Source organism: Umbelopsis ramanniana (genome assembly GCF_025399195.1).
Source record: "Umbelopsis ramanniana AG unplaced genomic scaffold K450scaffold_27, whole genome shotgun sequence".
Taxonomy (NCBI): Eukaryota; Fungi; Mucoromycota; class Umbelopsidomycetes; order Umbelopsidales; family Umbelopsidaceae; genus Umbelopsis; species Umbelopsis ramanniana.
In genome coordinates, this window is record NW_026252113.1 from 133,538 (window position 1) to 158,804 (window position 25,267).

At 43.3% G+C, this 25,267-nt stretch overlaps 10 protein-coding genes across 10 annotated transcripts; 5 read left to right on the forward strand and 5 right to left on the reverse strand.

Annotated features, from left to right (window-relative positions):
• The first annotated feature begins 1,666 nt into the window (after positions 1 to 1,666).
• On the forward strand, positions 1,667 to 3,885 carry K450DRAFT_240982 (uncharacterized protein). Its single transcript, XM_051589018.1, has 8 exons — positions 1,667 to 2,107; positions 2,168 to 2,292; positions 2,362 to 2,483; positions 2,542 to 2,931; positions 3,011 to 3,068; positions 3,128 to 3,247; positions 3,313 to 3,565; positions 3,628 to 3,885. Exons 1-8 carry the CDS (start codon positions 1,708 to 1,710, stop codon positions 3,795 to 3,797), a joined length of 1,638 nt encoding a protein of 545 aa, XP_051444680.1. The 5' UTR covers positions 1,667 to 1,707; the 3' UTR covers positions 3,798 to 3,885.
• Positions 3,886 to 5,145: 1,260 nt separating this feature from the next.
• On the forward strand, positions 5,146 to 7,533 carry K450DRAFT_240986 (uncharacterized protein). Its single transcript, XM_051589019.1, has 8 exons — positions 5,146 to 5,719; positions 5,781 to 5,896; positions 5,968 to 6,089; positions 6,158 to 6,547; positions 6,610 to 6,667; positions 6,733 to 6,852; positions 6,925 to 7,177; positions 7,243 to 7,533. The coding sequence occupies exons 1-8, from the start codon at positions 5,338 to 5,340 to the stop codon at positions 7,410 to 7,412; spliced, it is 1,611 nt and encodes a 536-aa protein (XP_051444681.1). The 5' UTR covers positions 5,146 to 5,337; the 3' UTR covers positions 7,413 to 7,533.
• Positions 7,243 to 9,183, reverse strand: K450DRAFT_240988 (uncharacterized protein). Its single transcript, XM_051589020.1, has 4 exons — positions 8,731 to 9,183; positions 8,303 to 8,668; positions 8,106 to 8,234; positions 7,243 to 8,044 (listed from the first exon to the last, which is right to left on the reverse strand). Exons 1-4 carry the CDS (start codon positions 8,860 to 8,862, stop codon positions 7,655 to 7,657), a joined length of 1,017 nt encoding a protein of 338 aa, XP_051444682.1. The 5' UTR covers positions 8,863 to 9,183; the 3' UTR covers positions 7,243 to 7,654.
• Positions 9,184 to 9,923: 740 nt separating this feature from the next.
• On the reverse strand, positions 9,924 to 11,221 carry K450DRAFT_240995 (uncharacterized protein). The gene is made up of 4 exons (XM_051589021.1): positions 11,111 to 11,221; positions 10,934 to 11,028; positions 10,418 to 10,865; positions 9,924 to 10,345 (listed from the first exon to the last, which is right to left on the reverse strand). The coding sequence occupies exons 1-4, from the start codon at positions 11,179 to 11,181 to the stop codon at positions 9,970 to 9,972; spliced, it is 990 nt and encodes a 329-aa protein (XP_051444683.1). The 5' UTR covers positions 11,182 to 11,221; the 3' UTR covers positions 9,924 to 9,969.
• A 436-nt stretch (positions 11,222 to 11,657) lies between these two features.
• On the reverse strand, positions 11,658 to 13,485 carry K450DRAFT_240997 (uncharacterized protein). The gene is made up of 3 exons (XM_051589022.1): positions 13,108 to 13,485; positions 12,916 to 13,045; positions 11,658 to 12,842 (listed from the first exon to the last, which is right to left on the reverse strand). The coding sequence occupies exons 1-3, from the start codon at positions 13,407 to 13,409 to the stop codon at positions 11,814 to 11,816; spliced, it is 1,461 nt and encodes a 486-aa protein (XP_051444684.1). The 5' UTR covers positions 13,410 to 13,485; the 3' UTR covers positions 11,658 to 11,813.
• A 399-nt stretch (positions 13,486 to 13,884) lies between these two features.
• K450DRAFT_241002 (uncharacterized protein) lies at positions 13,885 to 16,517 on the forward strand. The gene is made up of 9 exons (XM_051589023.1): positions 13,885 to 14,026; positions 14,104 to 14,296; positions 14,375 to 14,479; positions 14,556 to 14,704; positions 14,771 to 14,932; positions 14,999 to 15,523; positions 15,602 to 16,041; positions 16,122 to 16,198; positions 16,262 to 16,517. Exons 1-9 carry the CDS (start codon positions 13,955 to 13,957, stop codon positions 16,327 to 16,329), a joined length of 1,791 nt encoding a protein of 596 aa, XP_051444685.1. The 5' UTR covers positions 13,885 to 13,954; the 3' UTR covers positions 16,330 to 16,517.
• On the reverse strand, positions 16,141 to 18,070 carry K450DRAFT_241004 (uncharacterized protein). The gene is made up of 8 exons (XM_051589024.1): positions 17,836 to 18,070; positions 17,714 to 17,766; positions 17,579 to 17,642; positions 17,365 to 17,505; positions 17,184 to 17,289; positions 17,070 to 17,112; positions 16,822 to 16,999; positions 16,141 to 16,744 (listed from the first exon to the last, which is right to left on the reverse strand). The coding sequence occupies exons 1-8, from the start codon at positions 17,968 to 17,970 to the stop codon at positions 16,556 to 16,558; spliced, it is 909 nt and encodes a 302-aa protein (XP_051444686.1). The 5' UTR covers positions 17,971 to 18,070; the 3' UTR covers positions 16,141 to 16,555.
• A 1,410-nt stretch (positions 18,071 to 19,480) lies between these two features.
• On the forward strand, positions 19,481 to 20,753 carry K450DRAFT_56970 (uncharacterized protein). The gene is made up of 3 exons (XM_051593824.1): positions 19,481 to 19,993; positions 20,072 to 20,236; positions 20,305 to 20,753. Exons 1-3 carry the CDS (start codon positions 19,784 to 19,786, stop codon positions 20,515 to 20,517), a joined length of 588 nt encoding a protein of 195 aa, XP_051444687.1. The 5' UTR covers positions 19,481 to 19,783; the 3' UTR covers positions 20,518 to 20,753.
• A 131-nt stretch (positions 20,754 to 20,884) lies between these two features.
• On the reverse strand, positions 20,885 to 23,175 carry K450DRAFT_241013 (uncharacterized protein). Its single transcript, XM_051589025.1, has 8 exons — positions 23,049 to 23,175; positions 22,796 to 22,978; positions 22,591 to 22,721; positions 22,335 to 22,524; positions 21,953 to 22,273; positions 21,308 to 21,875; positions 21,174 to 21,244; positions 20,885 to 21,101 (listed from the first exon to the last, which is right to left on the reverse strand). Exons 1-8 carry the CDS (start codon positions 23,083 to 23,085, stop codon positions 20,980 to 20,982), a joined length of 1,623 nt encoding a protein of 540 aa, XP_051444688.1. The 5' UTR covers positions 23,086 to 23,175; the 3' UTR covers positions 20,885 to 20,979.
• Positions 23,176 to 24,963: 1,788 nt separating this feature from the next.
• K450DRAFT_166007 (uncharacterized protein) lies at positions 24,964 to 25,248 on the forward strand (the record flags this gene model as incomplete). Its single annotated transcript, XM_051584054.1, has 1 exon — positions 24,964 to 25,248. A coding segment is annotated over one exon (285 nt), but the record flags the coding sequence as incomplete, so codon positions are not given.
• Between the last annotated feature and the right edge of the window lie 19 nt (positions 25,249 to 25,267).

A 25,267-nucleotide genomic window follows, 5' to 3' on the forward strand; every position in this document is an offset into this window, starting at 1 on the left:
GGGCGAAGAAAGGGCAGTGGGGAGAAGGCCGTTAATATCAACGACAGCACCTTCACCCAAGCAGGGAATGGCGAAGGTGCTAGATCCAATCAAGATGGAAACCGAACCGGTAGCACATTCATCGCCTTTGTGGCCACCCTTGTCCTCATCATCATGATCATCATCATCACCCTTGTCTTCGGACCAAAGTTGTTGAGGTTCGGCAGCCTTGACATTACCTTGCTGAACTTCGGCATTTCCTCCCTTTGAAAAGGGTGTGGCGTCAACAGCGCTAAGTGCGTACAAGCAGCAGATTAGAATGGGAATGACTGAGCGCATTCTCAGGATATGCTAGAGTGAATGCTGAAAAATCTGGTATTGAGATTGTCTTTTATACAAGCAATGTGAAGGTAGTTTTGCCCTTGAAACATGTATTATGATGCCCCTGACATTAATCATACTGCAGGCGTCAAATGTTACCCATTTTGACTTTCATTGAAGTCATACGATATGCAGATAGCTTTCTCAAGTCTACCATTTAGACGATATTATCACTTTTCACCTTTCATGCCTTCTTCAGTCGGTCACAATGATTGGAGGGGTCGCTGTCTGTGATTGTGGACTCAAAAAGCACATCCATGTCATTTGATTAAAGTATCTTTTTATCAGGTAGGCAAGATATATGTTACGCAACTTTCATTATCGCTCATCATCGCAGCAAGTGTATTTCCTCCAATTGGATTTCGATATTAGGTTAAAGAGTTCTACTAGAAATTCATAATGCCATATTCGATTGATTCATGAGGCGCAAAGTCAATGATACTTTTTGTTCTAAATTGCAGCATAAACCTGTCACAATAACTTCAGAGATCTCAGCATATCAAACCCATATAAATTTGGAAAGCTGTGGTAATATGTAACTTATCTTCAATATAAGTAACATCAAGTAAATTGAAACGACAATGACAACAACAACAGGAAAAGACGGAGGCTGTCTAAGCTTACGTTTTACTGTGATATGAAGTCAAAGGGATGAATCGAAGAACAACCACATAACAGCACAACTCGTCTGTTGAAGGAGACTATAGGTAATTGTTGCTGCGTCGTATAACAGATCATAGTTTTGGCAACAGACAATACAATCCAATAGGATGCGATGGCAGTGATTATGACTGTATTCAATGCTGACGACAGCTTGCGTGGGCTAATTGAATCCAAACCTTAGACATAGAGTCCGACGCACAGGCCAGTGACCTCACAAACATCTACTGGGTGAGATTATAGAGAAGCTTGTTGACTTACCGGAACAAATCGTTGCAAAGTCCATTCACCTTACGGGCGGCTCAACGTCGTTTCCTCATTATTTAAAACTTGTATCCTTAATAAAATCACACAAAATTTTTCATGTAGAGCCACTACATCAGATCAAAATTGCGGGACCATCAATATAATGTGTGCACACTATGACCTTACTTTAATGAGTTCTTATTTCATGCCATGAGCAAAGCAACAATGAAAGGGACTGCTTGTCAAAAGGGTAAATTTTGGCCACAAATCCGGTTGTCCCCTAACCTTTCCGTTTCGTCGTTCATTCATTGGGCGGATTTCCCGGAAATGATTTATCCGAAAACCCAATAATGTCATTTTTTTCTTGCAATGCGTCAGAGATCCTCCGGTATTAAATATACATAAATAACAAAGGCTGTTGCTAGCTGTTTCAAATGTATCATGTCTTCTATAATATCAGCCTCCCAACATCAAATAGACCAACTGAGGTCTATACTACACTCACTAGGTTCAGACCCTATCAACGTCTTCCAGAACACGCTACTTCCATCTGTCAAGCGCTCCAAGTTTAAATACCTTGGCGCTGCTATTGCACTCTATGTGGTCAGCAGAGTGTATCGTGTTTTTGCATACCCAAGGAAATTTGGACATTTGAAGAAAATACCAGCGATAGCAATGATGAGATCATTGTTAGCAGGCGAAAATGACCTTGATCGAACTTACAAGTTTGTGTTACCCCATTGGGAAGAGACCAACGGTATCATGACGGCTTGGGGCCAATTTGGATGGGAAGTCATTGTTTCCAACCCAGAGGCTGTGAGAACTGTTTTGTACAAAACAGGTATGTGTGTAGATTTAAGTATCTAGTTCAACCTTCCTTACTGACATCACCGCCGCATAGATATCTTTCCAAAGACGACAATCTTTCAGACTCAGGCCCAACGATATCAGAGCTTGATCACCAAGTTTTTCGGAAAGACCAACATGGCTTTTGCCAATACACATGAATGGAGAAAGAGAAGAAAGGTTAGTACGTGCGGCCATATTTACAGGATGCGAGTAGCCCGTCTTAAAACAGTCGATATATTACTATAGATTGCCAACCCAGCTTTCAAGCGCTCTATGCCTGCAAAGACATTCGCCTTGTTGACCAGCAGGATGTTTGAGCAGATTGAAAAAGTGGATGGACCAGTGCATATACAGAAATTACTTCAAAGGTAGGATATAAATATTGACATCACCTGGATATGACCATTGTCTAATCTCGTGGTAAAGATTTACATTGGATGCTATCGGCCTCATTGGATTTGGATTTGAGTTTAATGCTACTAATACCCCTGAGGGCGAATGGGTTAAAACATACAACGATGTTGCTGACAACATTGCCGACTTCAAATATCTCTTCTTTCCCGCCCTTGATACCACATACCTTGGGCTATTCCCAGAGCGACAAAAGAAGCACGAGAGTTTGAACAAACTGAACACGCTTTTTGATCAGATCATCGAACACAAGAGATCAGAACTAGCAAAAGGTGCATCAAATGTTGAGGAGAATGAGAAGGATCTATTGACACTTATGATTGAGGCTGGAAACGGAGAAAATGATCAAGAACCTCTCACCGCTGAAGAACTTCGAAACGAACTTGTCTTGTTTTTCTTGGCAGGGTAAGTACTGCTTGATCATGGTTGAATGGATGACATCGAGGTCTCACAATTTAATGCGTGTCATTTTTCTGAACTTTAGCCATGACACCACGTCTAATGCCATGACCGCCGCGTTGTATTTCTTGGCTGCTAATCCGGTAAGAGAGCTAAGACATGAAAATTAGATGCAAGCTATATGCTGACCATGGTGAATTAGGATATACAAACAAGAGCTCGGCAAGAAGTCTTGAGTGTTCTTGGAGATGAACCATTGGACGTTTGGCCCACTCTTGACCAACTCAAGGAATTTCCTTACCTTACCAGAATTATGAAAGAGGTATGTGACTTCAACTTGTTCAAATCATTCATGCATATGGTCATACTGACAAAAAATGTCTTCAGTCTATTCGCCTGGCACCACCAGCAACTGGTCTCGTTGAAAGAGAGGCTTCAGTGGATACAGAATTGGCTGGCGTGGTTATTCCCAAAGGCACTCTTGTCAAGATCGATACAATTTCACTCCACTATAATGCCAGTCTTTGGAAGGATCCAACAAAGTTCGACCCTGAGCGATTTGAAGAAGGAGGCGAGCTGGAGTCAATGCCATCTACCTACGCTTATCTTCCATTTGGTGGTGGCTCACGACAGTGTATAGGTGAGTAAGCGAATCATGATGTAAAATGTTTAATTCGTGTGTGGCTGACCATTATGATGCAGGAATGAACTTCAGTTTGGCTGAACAGCGTGTAGCATTAAGCTCTATCTTACGGAAATACGAGCTCAGCCTACCTAAAGATTCTATTCATAAGGATGGCCTTGTATTTGATAGACAGCTGCTGATTTTGACTGCCAAGGACATGCAAATCAATTTCACCAGACGTTATTAGATAGGCCGGTCAACTGTCCGCCTTTGCTCCTTTCATGGAACGTCTAGTAATACATATACTATAGTAAAAAATTATTCACCATGCTCACACTTTCTCTGTACATTGTTGAGAAGAGGTTGATCTTTATTGACAGCTGTTATGCACAAGATTGCAAGGGATTTGAAACCTTTGCACTTGCTGCATCATAAATACTATGGCTTTGATCCAGTTTCATTTGCTGCCATCGCCGAACCAGCCTACACAAGTAGGCGTTCGAGCCATGCAGTCTTTTGGCATTTGCTCAAACCAACTGGGATCCAGAGTATCAAATTTATAGCAATAGTAATGAAATTTGTCTAACGATCTGGCTTCAGTGCAAAAGAGAAATTCGCCTGCTTGTTGCAATTCTTTGGGATCCATGTTTTTGTCACATAAAACAACTTGTTGTATCGTTGTGGTTAGTGGGTTTTTGCACTCCAATGCTAATGCTAGCTTGAAAACGCTGACTATGTAAAAGATAGAAGCAAGAGACTTGAAAATCGATATATTGTTCATCATTCCACTGTATGCGTAGAGACGATCTAAAGGAGTCATCAAGACATATTAACAGAATGTCGTTATTATATATTTTTTGTGTTTATATCACTGGTATCCCATCTTTACATGCAGGTGGTCTGGTGGTGAATTGTCGGTTTATTGCAGTACAAAGTTGGGAATCACAAAAATGTGACATCGTTTTACAAGCTGGCCAAAGCCTGACGCAGTTATTTATCACATACCTTCAATAGCAAAAGATGAACATTAAAAATGCAGACTGTTTTAAAAGGCAGCCGCCCTTACCTGCCAATATCGAGAATAGCCCTGACTTATATCATGGTGAGCGGTGTGTCTCAACATAATAGTAGTGTGCCTTCCATTTAGAGAACCTTTTGCGATATAACGCCAGATCAGATCAGCGTGGGCATAACCCGAAATGCGTTGTTGCCACGTTTATTGGTATAGGTTGCTTTATGGGATTCCTTACTTCATTTGACTTTATGTTTTTCAGAAAGAATAACATGTAACCTGGCACCAAAGAAGATAGTATAAGGACTGACTTATGTAGTTTGCCATTTGAATAGACATTAGTGGATCAGCTTTGTAAAGAGGTCGATGGACTTGAGCGTTCAGTGACCTTATGTTTGAACGCTGCAACTGTTCTTGATCAAGCTACTTTTGAACAGATGTCAAGTGGCAAAGGATCTCATATGGCCACGTATCCTTAAGGACTTTTGATCACTCAGTGTGATAAAAACATGAGCACCCTGATAGTGAGACTCAGAAATGGTTATCACTTTTATAGCTTTTTTCTTTTGAACAATCAGACTCATCCGGCACTTACTCCGATGTGGGGTTGTGATTTACTCTGCCATTGGCTGATAAATTAGGAGTAATGATTCTTCCGGAAATCCGTATAACCGCGAGGTTTGAGGTTGAGGCAGTATAAATTAGATATCTTTTTTCTACTTTTTGGTTCCGCTCACTCTGATATCAGGTTACAGCTCTCTGAGAAAGATCCAAAATGTCAGCTTCACAGATTGACAACATAAAATCACTGGTGCTACCTCAAGTAGACCACATTCGCAACGTTATTCTGGAACGAGTCATTCCTGGCTTGAAAAATCACAAGTATTCATGCTTGGCAACGGCCATAGCACTTTATGTTGCCGCCAAGGTGTACAAGTTAACGGCATATCCCAGAAACATTCGGCATATAAAGCATGTACCGTTCCATTCCATGTTGATTTCTTTGATCAAAGGTGAAAACAACTTTGTTCGATCTGAACGGTACATGATTTCAACTTACAAGGAGACAAATGGTTTCCTTGGCGAGTTCAATCAACTTGGATGGAATGTCATTATTGCAAACCCTGAAGCCGTTCGCACGATGCTGTATAAGACAGGTAAAGTCAAAATCGCAAGTGCCAAGTTGTAGGTTACACGTCCATTGATGGCAATTTGCAGAGTTGTGGCCGAAGGCGCACACAAACGGCCCAAGTCGCCAAACACTTCTTGGGAGATTCTTTGGCCGAACGAACATGGCCTTTGAGAATGGTCATGAATGGCGTAGAAGGAGGAAAGTTAGTTCACGCACCTTCGTTTTGAATGATTGTTTAAATGGTCAACTCATAACAGTCTCAACTCAATCCAGATCGCCAACCCCGCATTCCACAGATCCATGCCGGTTAAGACGTTCACGGCTTTGAGCAACAAGATGCTTCAGCAGATTGACAGATCAGAGGGTCCAGTTCATATTCAGCTTTTGCTCCAACGGTGAGTGATGATATCTCTACTACTGAAGTGAACGAGGACACATTCCTGATATAGACCTCTTACAAAAGATTTACCTTGGACGCCATCGGTTTGATTGGATTTGGATTTGAGTTCAACGCCACTGAAAACCCTGACGGTGAATGGGTTACCAGATACAACGATATCAATGAGCACATGTTGGACTTCAAATTTTTACTCGTACCTCAATTCGACACTAGTCTTGTTAGCTTTTTCCCGAAACGACAAAAGACGCATGAGAGTCTGACCAAGCTTAACGAGCTATTTGAGGAGATCATTGAGAGCAAAAAAGCGTACCTGTCAAAGACTGCCTCGGATATTGAGGACAGTGAGAAGGATTTGCTAACGCTCATGCTTGAAGCTGGCCAAGGAGATGATCCCAAAGAAGCTCTTAGTGCAGAAGAACTTCGCAACGAGTTGGTTCTCTTCTTTGTTGCAGGGTGAGTGAATCTTTATAGCTATAACTCTTCAACGTTAGGCTCTAATTTTTTTGAAATCCTAGCCATGATACCACTTCCAATGCCTTGACTGCCGCATTGTATTACCTAGCTTGTAATCCGGTAGGACATGGAGAGGTTCAAAATGGACGTTGATGTACGGCTATCTTCTGACATTGTTTCCACAGGATATTCAAGACAGGGCCAGAAAGGAAGTCCTTGAAGTTTTGGGCGACAAAGAAACAGGTATCTCACCGACTTTGGAGCAATTGAAAGAACTCACTTATTTGACCAGAGTGATGAAGGAGGTACGAAGTTATATTCGGTTTCCAGGCTGTGTTGCATATATTCACTCAGTAGATACTAAACCTACATATTAGACTGCTAGAATCGCCCCTCCTGCTACACAGGTCTTCCCCAGAGTCGCCGCTGTAGATACTGAATTATGTGGAGTACATATGCCAAAAGGCACCGTTGTCAATATCGATATCACTGGAATGCACTTCAACCCACATCTATGGAGAGACCCTCTAAAGTTCGATCCAGAGAGATTTGCTCCAGGTGGCGAGCTTGAGACCATGCCTTCTACCTATGCATACCTTCCCTTCAGCAGTGGATCCCGACAGTGTATTGGTTCGTAAAATGTATCTTGATTGCCGTCACATGGAATAAGATATCTAATGTTGTTTATATTTCAGGCATGAACTTTAGCTTGGCTGAACAGCGTGTCGCACTGAGTGCCATTTTACAAAAGTATGAGCTGACCCTTCCTGAAGATTCTATTCATAAGGATAGCCTCAAGTTTGGTAAACACGGTATTGTTTTAGCCGCAGAAGATCTGCATATCAACTTCAAAAGTCGCTATTGAACGACATTATAATGACTGCTATGCATTATCATAACTCCATTTATCTCATGACATATTAACACTAAGGTAGCAAGTAATATCAATAAACCAAATGAATGCTATGACAATTTACTCCATGCCTATTGAGAAATGCTTTGGTGATTACGATCGACTTTAGTAATAGCGGAAGAAAGGTTACGCAACGGCATTTTTTATATGAAACTACGATATATGTACAAGTTGATGCCTATTTCAAAGGAAGATTATAATTGAGATGGCTTTTTGCCATTGTCTTCTTTGGTATCTTCAGGTTTGGGATCTTTGACATCATCCTTGAGGATGTTCTCATCTTTAGTCTCAGGAACATGAAGTACTTTCTCAAGTTCCTCAGCCAATTGATCAATGGTTTCCTTCTCAGCTGCGGTTTCCTTGCCACTTGGTAGAGTTTCGGGTTCTTCTTCAAGAGCTTCTTCTTCCTTAATCCATTTAGCTTTCAATTGCTCATGACCCTTCCTATGCAACTCATCAAGTTCTTTGCCCCAACCTAGCAGCTCGGCTAGCTTTTCTACACCACCATCACAATCGCCCAGCCAGACAGCGTCTCGCTTCTTCTTCGCCTTTCCTCTCAGCTCATACCCTCGTCTCGATTGGAACTGCAATGACTTTGTTAGTAAAGTGCCATGTCTAGTGCTATGGGTGTTATAGTTAACGTACCACACCGGCAGGCTCGCGATTTATCAAAAGTCTTGGAACTTCGCTATTGACAGCATCAACAAGTGAAGCAAAAGGTTGAACTTGCAAGCTTGTACCAATGACAATGAGCAAATCTGCTTCGTCGAACAACTGAAAATTGTAAAATTTAGACTTCGCCATCCAGGCAATGGGTACTGTAATGGGATGCGAGTACTCACGTCAAGGCTGTCGTAGAACTTTTCAGGCAATGACTGGCCAAAGAATGTGATGTCGGGTTTGATCAAGCCGTCTTTACAGCTTGTGCATCGAGGTATTTGGGATTTAAGGATATGTTTCTTGACATGGTTAATGTCACCAGGGCTTTTACAGTGAACGCACGTCGCCGATGCAAAGCTGCCGTGGGCTTCTACCAAGTGAGTACCGGGCAATCCGGTCAGACGTTCCAGCGTATCAATGTTTTGGGTAAAGTTGTGAAGCAAGACATTGTGATCATGTAGCAGCTTGATGAAATAATGGGTCTTGGTAGGCAAATACTTGCCAGGGAAAAGTTCTTTTGCCAATGCGTAAAAGGGCTCTGGTTTTTCCTGCAAACAGATACATTAGAACCACTTTATCTTCTCAAAATCAACGGCGGGTACCACCATACCATGAAATAATCAATGTCAAAAATAGCCTCTGCATATGGTAAATTGAATTTCTGCAGGTTATCGTAAAGGCCGGTTCCTTTGGATCGAAAATCGGGTATTCCGGCAGCAGTGGAGATACCGGCGCCAGTCATAACAATGATCTTTTTGGCTACAACGTGATGTCAGTAGTGGGTGGGAAAATGAGTGTGTGGCCATGAGCGTACCTTGGCCTGATTTAATGATTTCAGCAAAGGCATCGATGGATGCGTCTCGTAGTGCTGCGGTTTTGGGTGAAGGTTTATTTCGTTTATCGCCTGTCATAATGGTAGTGAATGCGTCTACTGTTGAGGGTTGTTGGGAGTCTAAATCCAAATCTTCAAGGTCAAAGTCAACGTCCGAAAAAAACAGACGACTACCCATCAAAAAAAGGTTAGAAAAGGATTCCGACGTCAGCAGTCCAGCCGGTTGTCATGCCCAACATCTGCATACTGGTGCCCAAGGGTCAACGCAGCTATCATGCCCAGTAACGTATATAGAAAAAAAAAAAGAGGACATGCAGCTCTTTCAACATTTATGATCACTTGGACAGTACCATTAAGAAAGTTTACAGTATTCTACAGCTATATTACAAGAAGCGCTCTATGACTATGTATTTTTTCATTGCATTTTTTTTTGTAAAAGTAGGTTTGGGTAAAAGGTGAAGAGGCAGTAGAGTAGTCTGAATTGAGTTCCCCGGCAAGCAGGTCAGAAGAATTGCACTCCATAATCGCTTCGCCAACCAACATCCTTCCAAGCGTTTACAGGCCTACACCCTCAGTCAAAAGACTTCGACGAGCAAAAGACAAGTAAACGCGTGGGCACTGCGCGCACTCGGCAGCAACAAGTACCCGATTGCTGGTTATTGGTGGTCAAGAAGTTCTCAACCAGTCCCTCTCGAACTTCAGCGGCTTTGCTCAGACCTTCCCAAGGGTAATAGAGATCAAGAACAAGTCTTGTCGTGTGTTTTCCCCTAATCTTCTGCTTACCGCCTCTTCATAAAGAGCAAAACAAAGATGTTGCAAACCGCCAGCAAATTTTATGCTCCTCGAAATTGGATAAGCCACAGATATCACGAGTACCGGTTTTGATTGGGTGCTACACTATGAGCTGCAATCATGCTATGTGACAACTTTTCTACAGCTTATTTGCCCTTGGTGCCAACAAGCTCAAGCAATATTTAACCAAAGAACAACATTTTTAATTTATTTATGACAAAGCATTTAAATATTGGTGCTTGCCAAATGAGCAGCAGGATATCTCTCTCCAGCAACTTCAGCTGCTTCGCTAATGTCACGAATTTCTTGGATTTCCTCAGCAGTCAATTGAATCTTGTCAGCGGAAAAGTTGGAGTCCAAATACTTGATCTTCTTGGTGCCGGGGATAGCAATAAAGCCTTGAGCAAGGACCCAAGCGAGAGTCAACTCGCTAGCTGTCACGCCCTTCTTGGCTGCAAGTTCCTCCAACTTCTTGACCAGCTTCAAGTTCTTTGCAAAATTTTCACCTTGGAATCGTGGTGCGTATCGGCGGAAATCACCTTCCTCAAAGTCCTCTGCCTTGGTGTAAGCTCCAGTCAACATACCGCGGCCCAATGGGGAGCTATTGCGTTCAGTTCAATTCGGTCAATGGAACAGCGCTGACGCACAGTTTGAAGAAAGCAAGCCAACTTACTATGCAACAATGGTAACGCCCAACTCCTTGGCGGCATCCAGTAAACCGTTCTTCTCAATATCAAGCGACCAAGGGCTATACTCCATTTGTACAGCGGCAATAGGATGAACCTTGTAGGCGCGGCGAAGGGTTTCTGCAGAGCACTCGGACATACCGAGATAGCGAACCTTACCCTCCTTGACAAGTTCAGCCATGGCGGTGATGGTTTCCTCAATAGGAACGTTGGGATCGACTCTGTGTTGGTAGTACAAATCGATCACATCAACACCTAGACGCTTCATGCTGATGTCGCACTGTTGACGAACGTATTCTGGGGTTCCGTTAACACCGAGGAATTCACCGTTGGGACCACGCATGTTACCGAATTTTGTGCAAATGAAGACCTTATCACGTTGAGACTTGAGGATCTTGCCGATCAATTCTTCATTGCGACCCCAGCCATACATATCTTTTTGAAAGAGAGATCAGTAAACCAGGTTAGACTACCGCTGTGGCGTAGTGTTCGGTAATGCTTACCAGCAGTATCCCAGAAGTTGCATCCAATGTCGATAGCGTGCTGCAACACCTTCAAGTTTTCGGATTCGTCGCTTTCTCCATAAAATTCAGACATGCTATGCAACCATAACCCATGTATTAATATAGGTGCTGTCAAAAGTAGAGGTGATAATGAAAACAATGAGAAGGTCCATTTACCCCATGCAGCCAAGGCCAATGGCAGGTACTTTAACTCCAGTTTTTCCAAGTTCGCGGTATTGAGTGGCCATTTGTGGTTTCTGTTGAATGAGAAAATCAAGTTGTGTTGGATAAAAACGTCGGGAGGCAGAGGACAGTTATATACGCGGCTGAGACTGAAAAGTTACCGCCATTTTGGTCTGGTTGAAACATTATCCGTGACGCATAACGGGATTGCGTACTCGCTTGCGTTGCCCTCGCTTTCAAAACTCCGACAAACGACTGGGAGAAAAACGTCGTTTCCTAATGATTATTTCACTATAAACGAGGCAACCAATCAACGAAACCAGTGGACATAACTTTCATGATACACATCCTCTACCTTAATTGCTTCAAAGTGGCCATGGGTGCATCTTAAGTCGAGATAGCAATATCTGTACAACGGTCGCGTCCTGTTGAATACCACACTGTTTTTGACAATGCAGTGATTCAAAGAAGAAGCTGGTATTTGCAGCGACACGTGTACACACAATGAATGCGCGTCCCTAGAAACTTTGTGTCTTAACTTTGGTGTAATTTCATTTAATTTCATTTACTGGCTTTGATGACGTTACTAGCAAGCCTTCAGTCACAGCATGGCAAATTGATGAATCATATCCTTGTTTATATTTCACTTTACAATAGCTGCAATGTACGAACTACACTATGATACAGCTGGATTGTGTTAGCGACGAAACGCTAAGCAAGCACTATGCCATCCACCAAACGATGCAGCAAACACAAACATATCTTGAAGCGCTTCAATTTTACGTGGGTTGATCTCTGGTTCAGGAGCCATCATGGCATACCGATTAGGAATATTCCTTCTTGGTAACCCAGCCGAGCCATGACCCAGTGCGCCACGGCTAAAAGAGCCCCAAGTCAATAAGTCACCATCATTTGTTAAGGCGCCACTATGGTAGTCTCCAAAGGTCACTTTGCATATGTTACTGTTGAGTTCGGGCCGTGTGGTTGGCTCATCTTCCGCATTAGTTTGAGCCGTACCAAGTTTGACTGCACCATCCAGAGTATATACAGCAAAGTTATGAAAGAAAGACGAAATGAACATGGTTAAATTGCCGTCCGAATCAACAATGTTCTTTTGGTCTGGTGAGCTATAGTGAAAAAGCTCTCCACCAGTAGCGGCTGGATTTGATAAAAATACCGGTGGTCCTTCGCCAAGCCGCTCCTCCTCTTCTTCTGTTTCTCGTTCAATCAACTGTCCAGTTCCGAACTTATATACCTTGCCCTTTCTCGATAGGGCAAGCGTGTCTGATTCCATCGATGCAATTTGAACGAACATGTCACCTGGGATAGCGTTCACTTCCTGCCCCATGGCTTGAGCATCACTGATGTAGTTCCGAAGTGTGATGCCTAGTCCCTGAGCTTCTGATGTCAGAATAGGCACTTCATCGTCCTCTGCATTCTCGGGTTGCGGAACAATGAAGATTTCTCCCGCAGCAGTTAATAGACTGGAATATCCCCAGTTGCCAGAAACTTGAATGACACGGGACGATGTGTTGGGTAACAGAATCTCTTGAACCTTTTTAATGTGATTCCAGTGATATACCTTTCCTTCGGTGCTGAGGCCGATGGCATGGGATCGACCACACGATATGCTCGCTATCTTCACGCCTTGTGGTAATTGAACCAACGTGGGTGTCTTGATGGGTTGCTGGGAAACTCCTCTCGATATAGGCCATTCCGCTTGCAGCTGCAATAGAAATAAGTAAGAGAGCTCGAATAATAGTATGTCTAGTCGATGCCAAGGAAACGTCACTACTTACCATCCCCCATACCCACACGTTTCCGTCTCTGTCTAAGGCGTGAAATGACCAACCTCCAGCTACGATATCGATAATTTTCTTGCCTCGGAGTGCCTCAAGTTCTCGAGGGGTGTCTTCATCGCCTTGGACACTGGAACAGGGTCAGCTTGGAATTCGGAGTTCTTTGCACGTAAAAAAACCAAAACTACTTACTTTCTTGCCCGTCCAAGGACCTCCCTTTGCTTGTGACCTAAGCGATAGTAGGTGCCTTCTCCCCACGTGTACACGACCGGATCATGCAGTTTGGAATATATCTCCTTCCAACCGCGGTTCCTAAACGTTGCGTATACCGGGATATGAAATTCGCGCAATACCAGCTTCTTCCATATGGCTTCGTCGGTGCAAAAGGTCTGGAACTGTTTACAAGTGGCAGAGAGGGCAATGAGGGAGTGGAAGTCTAATCTTGGACATAGATCTTGGATGAGAAGATCGACTGGGAGATCGGTTATGTTCATAAGTGTTGAACAAAAAGGTGACGAAAGAAGAAAATTCAATCCAAGCTGAGCCAATATCACGCGAAAATCAAAGAAAGTCGTACTAATGCAGCTTGCTCGTGGTTAACCTATAAACAAAACACTCGCTGATCCCCTTCATAATCAATTGCTTGGTGGAAGCCAAATATCGTTTACCATGCAGTGGTTTCATTCAGGTTCCAATGATAGCGGGCAGAGGGGCTCGGCTTGTCATCAACGAAGCGACGTTGGGTCTGTGAAACAGCCTGCATTTGAAAGATAAGAACGGTTCTGAGTTAGGAGAGAAAACGATGAAGTTAAAAGTACATTTTTTTGAACTCCAACTAGAGATAAAGGGCCCATCAGGCACCTGTTGCTTAAGCAAGTTGAGTGTAGCTGCCGTTCAAGAGGTAAAACATACTGGGCTGCGCCGATACGAGTCGCACTTGGGGACATTTCAAACACCGACAGGTCAAGGATATTATAGCACCATGTTTTGGACCGCCTATTATCATTGAAGGTCGATCTCTACCAGCGCTTGCCAACTAATGAAGCCAGCTTGTTTACTTGTAGCAGGCATTTTACTAGCAATTGCCTCGGCGGATGAACACAACCATGTGGTAAATGTCCCTGCTTTACTCTATACCTACCTAGATTATCCAGCTTCTGGCTAACAGTGTCCATTCCTTCTCCACAGTACGAACCGAATGAAGAAGTCGTAGTGTGGATGAACACTATTGGGCCAATGAATAACTGGCAAGAAACCTATGACTATTATCAATTGCCATTTTGCCATGGAGACAGCCCTGTACAGCATCACCACGAAACGTTGGGTGAAGCACTTCAGGGCATGGACTTGATCAACTCAGGCATCCCCATGTCGTACCTAGGTAAGTTATGTTCATTCACCATGCATTCCTTTCCAACTAGATATACGTTTGCTGATGAATGCACTATCACCTATCCAGTCCCTGCACGAGACGAGCCAATATGTACTGCGACACTTCAACACAGAGACATTGACTTGTTCCGATATGCCATTGCAAACAAGTATTGGTATCAAATGTTCATTGGTGCGTTAAGACCGTCATACAATTTTATCTACATGAGAGCAGAGACTCATAGTGCACCTTGATATTGTACTTGCAGATGACCTGCCTTTATGGGGTCGCGTCGGAAGGATGGTTGATAACGAGATTGACTCGGAACAGGGCAATGCGGATACAGACGATGATGGCGCACCAGCAGAATATATTTATACACACAAGATATTCACTATCGGTTACAACGAAGACAGAGTAAGCGAGAAACTATATGATGTTATTCACCTATCACCTCGGCTAATTCGACTATAACCATTTCAGATCATTGAGATTAACTTGACAGACTCAAACCCCATACGGCTGGATCCCTCAGCTTCAAGTGTGGAATTGGAATTCAGTTATTCAGTGGAATGGGTTCCACAAGATAAAGACTTCAAAGATCGTTTCAACCGGTTTTTGGACGCTGATTTCTTCGAACACAAGGTACATATAACTGTCTAAAGTGAGAAAGCAGTTCAATGTTCTGTTTTCTAATGCCATCATGGGCAGGTTCACTGGTTCTCCATTTTAAGTTCTTTCATGATGGTCTTGTTCTTGACCGGTCTGGTGGCCATCATCCTACTAAGAACAATCAAGCGCGACTTCACTCGATATGATAAGGAGGATGGGCTAGGCGACTTTGATAGAGATATTGGAGAAGATTACGGGTGGAAACAACTGCACGGCGATGTTTTCCGACAACCTCCTAAGCTGATGCTCTTGTCGTCGTTGATTGGTGTTGGAAATCAGTTAATGATACTATCGGCTGTTGTGATTCTCTATACCATTGTAGGCGATCTATACGTTGAACGAGCCACCATTTTGACCGCAACCATTTTCTTGTATGCATTGACTTCAGGAGTAGCCGGATATACAAGTGCTAGTTACTATGCTAAGAACGGCGGCAAAGATTGGATTCGCAATGTCATGCTTACTGCAAGTTTATGGCCTGGTGCGGTTGCTAGCGTTGGAGGATTCGTGAATGCCGTTGCTATCTATTATTCCAGCTCTCGAGCCATTGCTTTTAGTGTGATTGTAAGTAACCCAGATTAATCATTCGTCAGTCATCCGGATGTCCACTGAACCTGAAACTAATACTTCTTGATGTACTAGTTGGCTATGTTGGCTATTTGGGTTTTCCTTTGCTTCCCATTGACCTTGCTTGGCGCTATTGTTGGTAAAAACTGGGCTGGACAACCCGATTTCCCTTGCCGTGTCAATCCCATTCCTAGACCCATCCCTGAGAAATTGTGGTATTTCGAACCGCTCGTCGTCATTGCCCTGGGTGGTATTTTGCCTTTCGGCTCCATTTTCATCGAGATGTACTTTATCTTTACGTCGTTCTGGACCTACAAGATCTACTATGTCTATGGTTTTATGTTCCTCGTATTTGGAATTTTGCTCATTGTTACAGCTTGCGTCACCATTGTCAGTACCTACTTCTTGCTGAATTCAGAAGACCACCGCTGGCATTGGATGAGTTTCTTGACCTGTGCTTCAACCAGCGCCTACATCTACATCTATGCCACCTACTATTTCTTTAGCAGGACAAGGTAAGTCGAAACTTAGCATGATCTTGAATCAACCAATACCAGCCATCTCATTCCTTTGATCACCTTTTTCTCCTACATAGAATGACTGGCTTGTTCCAAGCTAGCTTCTACTTTGGATATACAGGCTTGGTGTGTCTTGGCATGTTTTGCTTGCTAGGTAAGTTGAAATGAACAGGGTCAATCTGGAACGTGCATCACTGCTAATGGTCTGTGTTTGTAGGTGCCGTGGGACATTGGGCGACATCGCAGTTTGTTCGCAAGATATATCAGAACGTGAAGATTGACTAAATAATATACATTGGTCGCTCTTCTCCTTTATTCACTACATTTCATATTTTTCTTCTTTTCCGACTAATCGTCACATCTTTCTCGAGCTTAACCTGTACTAGTGCCCAAATCATGTAGCATAATCATCCAAATCATACAATATAGGTAGGGTAGGATATATACATAGCCCAGTTGCTATCTAGACAACCGAGTGTGCCTGACTGAAAAAGCATTCCTTTCCTTTGTTTCATTTTGCTTTTGGTAAAAATTTGATGGTAAAGAAAACCAGCACAAACATCAGTGAGACAAATAGCATAATGCCACATGTCATGAAGGTTGTGCCCCATGCTTTTGAGTTGTGGCGATCGATACGTGTTCGTTCCTTGCGCAGGCGATCTAAATTACTAGCAACAGCATTTTGAGCGTCTCGTAAGACCTAAAGAACAATGCAGTGGGGGAGGAAGATATCAACAGGTGCTGCACATATACCAGGTGATAAAACGACCCTATTACCTGATCGTCTTTTTCGAGCAGATCACCAAATGCAAGACTGTTCGATTTGAGTTGCGCGGCCATTTTGCTTAAATCGCCAGTAAGTTCTTCCTGCAGCTGTCGGTGATGCTGCAACACATGTTCAATTTGCGCTGTTTCCTCTTCATGAACGTTCGCTGAATTGGATGACGGTGTTTGTCTACGATGTTTAGGTAAGTATATATACCGTACAATGTAAGCCATCGTTGATATCCAACTTTTAGACTTACGATTTACGATGTCGAAGCTCATTTTGACTCTCTGCAGATTTATCTGTAAATGTGTGTTTGCGTTTGTGTTTTTAGTTTTCGCTTGGTCGTTGTACACTTTAAAGGGATACCTACGTTCTCTAAATGACGGTGACTTTGATTCACTATGGGAGTCTGGACTACTTTGTGATTTCTCAGACCATTCCTCTTCCGCTTCTACGTCCTGTTTTCCAGCAATCTCCTATAAAAAGAGCATGGTCACAATATCAGCCAGACATTCAACCATATAGCAAGAAAGGCATGGCTGATATAGTACCATATCTTCAACTTGTGATGGCTCTACTTGTTGAACATGAAGCTGCTTTTCATCATCATGGTTAATGCTTTCATCGATCACAGCTAAAAGGGCTGTCTTTCCAGCTTGAGCTTGAATTATGCCTTTGTCCATTGTAACATTCTATTGTCGGGATAAAAGAACCTTATCAGTCACAAAGTCAAAAGTGGGAAAACCATGCGGAAAATGCACATACCATCGTGTCTTGTTCTATAAACTTGCCGAGCTCATCTAGAGCGTGTCTCGTTTCGGGTGATAGGCTGTAGAGCATCCACATGTAGGATTAGATACCCAGCCTGCCGTCGACTTGGTAAAACATCCTGATACATACCTTCCTTTCTGCTTTTCTATAAGCTCAGACATGTTCTTTGCGTATTTCACATACTGTAGCAAGAGACAACCATTAGTATCAACTTGAGCAAACTGGAATGCATATTGATTTGATCTCCCAACCTGAACAAATTTGCTTCGGTCTGAACCAGACCATGTGTCTACATTGTCTTGCGATAATCTTGCTTTGCATTTCAGAATGAGCCGTTGAAGGTTTCGTTCATCCTTGACTATTTGCGAGCTCACTGCGGCCGGCATGTTGAATTACAGTGGATGAAGGCCGGCTGCCAGACCATCACCAAGCGGAGTTGGTCTGCGCACTGCCTGAACGACGGCACGTGATTCAGACGAAAGAGAGCAATCTATCGATATTGCAGGGCCAAGCGACTTTAACAAGCAGCAGCATAGTGCTGTTCAATTGAGATAAAAACTATATCTTATATTTTGAGCTACCTAACTGATATCACAAGATGCCCTTGTCTGATTCATAGCAAAAGTCAGACTAGCAAAAATCGGCCGTCGATCAAGCAGTGAAAGTGTTGGGGCGGTGGAGGAGTTAGGTACCGGTTCCCTGCCTACGCAATGGCCCCTTGATACGTCCAGAAGTCGATCTTTTGGGAACTGCTATAATATGCGTTATTTGCTCACTGCATGCATTAATCGTTTACCTGCATACCAACCACCACCTATGTTTACAAAGAACGGCGTTGGGATGGACTACAGGAGCCGTTGAGTAGATGGGCTATGTAAACATGACGCGGCAAGAAATGTCAGCGCCAAAGATCGCTTCCAGAAAATCATCCATTTAGAAGCATACTAAGCTAACCAATGTTCTTTTTGAGTACCATAAATGAAATGCAAAATAAAATGAAATCGGTTTATGCGCTCAGAACAAGGGATGTGTCTGAGAGCTCTACAAGGGGTGACATTGGTTTGAAACGAGGCGCACGGCATCGTTTCAGGAGATGCACTATTGGAAGTCGTACATTGGACAAGCAGCGCCATGAAGAACAACACTATTGAATGATCAAACGTATGAATTCGTAAAAGAGAATGGCTAGAAGCTTTTATTGACAATTATGCGTGTGTGCCATGTAAAATAAGGCTTTGGCTATTAGTAAAAATGACCTTTTTGAAGTTTTGATGGTATAAAGGGTCCACGATTTCCTTGGTCGGCAGGATGCTATTTTGATTTGAGGAGAGCACATCTGTCTCGCGTGTGGCCATACTGTGTGACCAAGAAAGTGTCAGTCAAAACAAAAACAAAAAAAGACGTGAAAAGGGCAGTATTTAGTTGGATGAGAACTTACTTGGCCACAGTGATTGCTGATGAGACAAACAACAAAGGGTTATTGAAATGAAACACAAATCATTGGAATGTTTTTTTCCAGCTTACCACTGAGATCCTGTGAGGTTGACTGGCTTGACAGGAGGCATTATGTGATAGAGATAGATGGAGAGGGAAAAATCACTTTGATGGACAGTTTATATACTTTTTGTTATTTTGGTGTTTACCCTGATGTTGCCCAGCCCTGCATTTCCCTCCTTCGCTTTAACTCGCCTGCCATTTTGACAGAGCATTAGGTTCTATCTCCTCTTTCCCCTTCCACTTGCTTTTTGTTTCGCATACCGCTTAAATTGGTCCTTCCCATGAAACCGCACCAACCCATGGGTCACATGACTTTTGACAATCACATGTTACGTTGAGTACCTGTCAGCAACATTTACTGGCCGGGATTTAAAAAAAAAAGTTAAAGGTTTCCCATTTGCGTTTTGTGCTCACCATCCCCGGACTCTCACCATGTCTGATCCTATAAGCAACCCTCCTGCCCAACACGAAGAGGATCCCGAGCTCGACGATTTGTTGGATGGTATGTGCTTACTATTTGGCTTGGGTGCTGTTCTAAACTGATCCGAATCTCCTGAAACAGATGTTCTCGATGACTTCAACGCCCCATCTGCCCCTAGCAAAGCCAAGGCACCTGTTGCGCCAGCGGTTTCTGAAGATATCGATGATGATAACTTGGATTCCGTTCTCGATGATGACTTTGCAAAGCAGCTAGCTGCTGGTATGGAAGAGCTCATGGGCGGTGAAGGTCAAGACGAGTTCAAGGACACGTTCGAGAAGATTTGGAAGTCTTTTGAGTCCACATCGTTGGAGGATGTGGCTGCTCCTGAAGCTGCTTCGTCGGCACCTCTGGACCCAGAGAGCAAGAAGTCTTTCCAGGAAACCATTGCTCAAACCATGAATAAGCTTAGAGACAGCTCGGACAAGGTCGAGGTAAAGATGATGACACTGCTTTTATTTATGTTAAGGTGCGTTTGGATGTGAACAGTCATTTAACCCTGTCTGTTATAGACGGATCTTTCTGAAGAATCAGAAGATGCTTTTATGCAGGAGATGATGCGACAGATGGAGGGCCTGGCTGATAACTCAGATTTCCAAAACATGTTGGAAGGAATGATGAGCCAGCTCATGAGCAAAGAGCTATTGTACGAGCCAATGAAGGACTTGGCTGCTAAAGTAAGTGACAATATACCAGTCTACAAATTTTTTGTTGTCGGATTATTGTCTAATTTTGTTCGTGGTAGTACCCCGACTGGCTGGACAAGAATAAAGATACTACACCTAAAGATGAATATGAGAAATACAAGCAGCAACACGAGTATGTTAAGCAGATTGTTGCCAAATACGAGGACCCCAGCTTTGACGAAAAGGACGAGAAACAGGCAACTGAAGTTGTTGATCTCATGCAAAAGGTAGGTTATGCTCCACCCCCTTGCTTTGGTTGCAAAGTATGCTAATCAAGTGGCTTGTTCAATAGATGCAAGAGCTTGGTCAGCCGCCATCGGAAATGATGGATGAAATGGCTCCAGGAATGAATCTTGGCCCAGAGGGAGTGCCAGACATGAGCAAACTAAATGAGCAGTGTAGTATTATGTAGAAGCCATTATGATAATAATTCTCTTGTTTTTGATTTAATATCAACTTATTGTACATCCAACCCAGTGTATTGAATGAAATATTTGAAGACGAAACATTGGTTTGATCGAACTGATTTGAGGATAGCTGTAACAGACGTAGAGAGGATATTTTTTAATCTCCATGTCGAGTCATAGATTCGGCTCCCACGGCCAGCATACAAATTGTCCAGTGCGAACATTGCACACATTGATGTAGGTGAAACGCCTTCAGTTTTTCTTTTATTTATTTCATTGTACGTTTTATAGAAGCCAGCCGCATGTACCACGAAATCCAAAAATTCCTTATTCTCTCGAAATATCGCGACCAAGCACATTCTTCTTGATCCAATCTGTGGCTACAAGAGAGCGATTTCGAAGCGAGAATAAATTGGAAAGATAGACAGATCTCCAGAAGACATAAGTGGCTGTAAGTGATGTGTCAAGTTAGTTACCTATTTATTGCCCCTACTTGTATTCTTTCTTCATTGAATACATACCAACTCCACCAGACGCGACATTTCCAGATCCCCAAGGGAGGTCTGCAATAGCTTTGTCGGACCCAATATAGCTACCAGTAGATTGAACTTAATAAGTATGTCAACGTTGAAAAAGATGCACGGAATGTACTTACGCAAGTGAACCTTGATGAGAGTAGTGGAAAGGTTTGACATTTCTGACTTTGGCGAGTCTCCTTAGCTTTGATTGCTTTTCTTCCTCATTGGTCATAGCAGCAATGTCTTGCTCTAAATGATCGCGTAGGGCAAGTTGCGAAAATAGTCTTGCAAGGTACTTTCCTTGTTGCGATGCAACCTGAGCTGTAGGTGCATATTTACTGGCTGAAGCATCGCCAATAGCATAGATGTCATCTGAACCTTCCATTCGCATCCAATCATCCACCACTAATCCACGGCCAACCTTTTGCGTTGCAGGGAACTTGGACATCAAGTTTCTCACAACCGGACGAGATGTGTTTCCTGTAGCCCATACTAGCAATCCATAAGGCATCTTGGCCAACGAACCATCGGCTTGCTGGATAGTGATATCTTTATCATGTACTTCCTTGACCATGGTCTTGGTATGGATAGTGATGTTCTGTTCCTTGAAGCTTGCCTCAGTGTAATCAATCAATTGCTTGGAGAATGCGGGTAAGACATTGGGCAGGGCTTCAATTAAGGTGATCTTGAGTTTACCAGCCAGTTCTACAGGGGAAGGACACAATAACAATTAAAAGACGGCCACTTGATCTAAACAACAACAAAAAATCGCTGATACGCACCAGGGTACCATGTGGTCAAGTCTTCCACCAAAAAGTCGTGTAGTTCAGCAGCATACTCAACTCCCGTAGGACCACCACCTACAACAATCATATGAAGGAGGCGGTCGATTTCTTCGGGTGCCTGTTCAGGGAATCCGGCTGTTTCGATACAGTCCATCAGACGAGTTCTAATTTTCTGCGCATCCCAAACTTCTTTCAAGAAAAGGGCATGCTCTTGGACACCTTTGATGCCAAATGTTTGATTGGTGGCTCCTACACCAATGACGAGATAATCGTATGGGATGGTTGAAGTGTTCACTGAACCCTTGATTTCCGAGTTGTCTATCAAAAGGGGGTTATTTAAATGTTGGGCTGATCCACAGTTACTAAGAATGACATTTACCAGCAATTGTGACAGTCTTGTTGACGGGATCAATTTCTGTACACTCTGCTTCAAAGACCTTGACCTCTCTAGTCTTATGCCTTGTAATGAAGCGAGTAGGTTCTACGATAGAACGAATATCGACGGTGCCTACAGTGCAGCTGGGAAGTAAAGGAGTAAACAAGAAATAGTTTCGAGGCGATACAACAACCTAAGAGCTCAGAGGATGAGGATAATGGAAATGGTATAATCGGTGTATAGGCGTAAAAAACCTTACCACATTGTACAAATCGGTATCAATGGATTTCAGCAAAGAGGTGGATCCCCATCCACTTCCCAAAATGACGATGGTTTTCTTCTCTGGATCAAACGGTGCTTGTAGAGGAGGATGTCGTGCATCCCATAGTACTACGAACGGACCATCAATTGTTTGACACTCAGTAACACCTTCGCTGTTGGTACGTGCGCCTTCATGCTCTTACCGTAACCACTGTAAGCGATGCCACCCACAACACCAAACTGCACAATACGCTTCATGGTATGCCACCTGCTTTTGTGAACAGTCACAGTGCCTGTAGGTGTGGTAGTTGCATATGGGCGCATAGCCACTTTCAACAATGGCCTTGTTCGTGGAAGCCATTGTGCCAGTTTCTGGCCGTGAATCACTGCAAAAGAAAATGGAATGAATGAGAGGAATGGTCGAACTGCCAAATGAAAATGAAGCGATGGACGTACTGTTTCGCTGAGCTATGGATCCGATAGTGCTCTGCATGGTGGACGCGAAATGAGAATAAACGCAGGAATAACGATACGTCTTTTCAGGGTCATTGTGACGTTGGTTTGCCCTAGATAACAAAATTGCCTTGTGAAAACGTCAGTATGGATAAGCACAGCAGATATTGCTCTGGACAACGAGATACAAGTTTTCTTGGACATTCTGCTTTGCGTAAGTGAATCTTTTAGCTAATATAGCCTATTGCATTAGTGTCATACTATGGCAGATCAAATAATGAATAGATACCCCCCCCCAGACCATGAGCATACCTGCTTAAATCAACATTCCGTTTCCATTATGACTGATAGGCCATACGAATTGTACTCTAAGTTTGAGAGACGTGACCATGAATTATCGCAGTACAGCAACACCATTTATCTGTATCCTATCAGCGGCAAAGACTCGTCCTTCGTCTTAATGCCTCGAAAATTGCAAATATTTCGCTATTGCAGAAATATGCACTCCCAATACATGACTTTGACAGCTGCATAATTTACATCCTTCTAAGCACATAGGGGTCGGTCTGATGTGAGAGGGACTTGGCATGCAATACCCGACTCGCGCAAAAGCTATTCAAAACAAAAACAAGCCGCAAACGACATGACGATTTTTCTCAAAGAGTCATGTGTATGATTGTTATGTTAGCAGCAATGTTTCGCTGTGAAGAAGATGAATGTGCTAGGGTCGACTACCTCTCGCAGTTTGACAGAGATGACTTCCGTCGACCCATATAAAAATACGGCCTCCATGTAAAAGAACGAAGAGCAAAGGGAAAAAGTGAAGTTTAGGTGTCTTCAGAACCGGCCCTCTACCGACTGTAAAAAGGATTCCTGGCTTTCCTGTTTTGCCATTACTTTGATAGCGATGATCGTCGGTACCACAGCTAATTTTCAATTTAACACTTGTCGTTTTCTTTGTACTTGACTGAAACCGACGGCATTGCCAACATCTCTTTCGCTTTTTTCTACTTCTCTAAAAAACATGGGCACGAGCCAATGTTTTTCTATTGATAGTGTGCTGAGTTGAGCGACACAGATAAAAATGGGTACACCATAACAGAATTGGGTTTCACCCACAGCCCTTTACTACCCATGCGCAGTCACTTGTCCTGGAAGCTTCGGATGGCAAGCTATTACTACATCATCTATTGCGAAACCAGTCGCCTTTTCATGCAATAGTGGTCCCAAAGACAGGTGGCGAACGTGACCCGGGATCTATTTCATTATTATTATTCCTACAAAAAAAAGTTCAACGCTGTAGCCCTTGAATTGAGTTTACTTCGATGTGGTGAAAACACATACAAACATCCATGATATTTTTAGTCAGGTTGAGGGAATTGAAGCGAGACTTGGCGAAGCGGTTGATACCGCACGGGCCTTGATGCCATGGGCTTAAATTTTCCAAGCTGGGTAAAAAATCCGTCTGTTCTAAATTCGGATGGTTGTTTGCTTACCCTTCCATTGTCCTAAAACCAATGACGGGCTTAGGGAAACCAAAAATGAGAAGTGAATGACCATCGAGGCTGAAAATAGATTTTTACCACAAGTAGGTATTTTTGATTCCCACTAGTTGTTAGCCATTTGGTTTGTTGATGGCTGAAAAAAACCTATATAAATCAGGACAGCTCCAACCACTCAAGAACAACAAGCTCTTCTTACAATGCATCTTACTTCCCTTATCTCGGTCCTCACACTCACTGCAATGGCTGCTGCCATCCCAGTTGCCAAGCGAGGAACTGGAGCTGCCATCCAAGTCAAATCTGCCACCGATTTCTGCTTCTACGTTCCATCGGTCTATGGTGGTGAAATTGGTGTCTATGAAGATGATTCCACACCAGCTTGTACAGATACCACCTTGGCTCCTGGCGCCATCCCATTCCCGGCTGGATTCATCCAAAGCGCTCATTTCAAGTCCTCAGGCTCATATACTCAAGTGACTGGCCGTATCGATCGTTCCAAATACGGTCTTAAGGCATCCGATGGAGGTGGCCAGATGGATAACTTGGATTTGCCTTCGGGCACATGCAATGGCTACAAGCACTTTGTCAACCTGATTGAACCTGATGCTCAGCTCTACTGTATCCGCTGCTGCCAAGACTCAAAGGACTGCAATCTTGGAAAATCCCAGTATGGCTGCGAGTCTGTTGTCCCCGGCGACTACAGTTAAATAATGCCCCGGC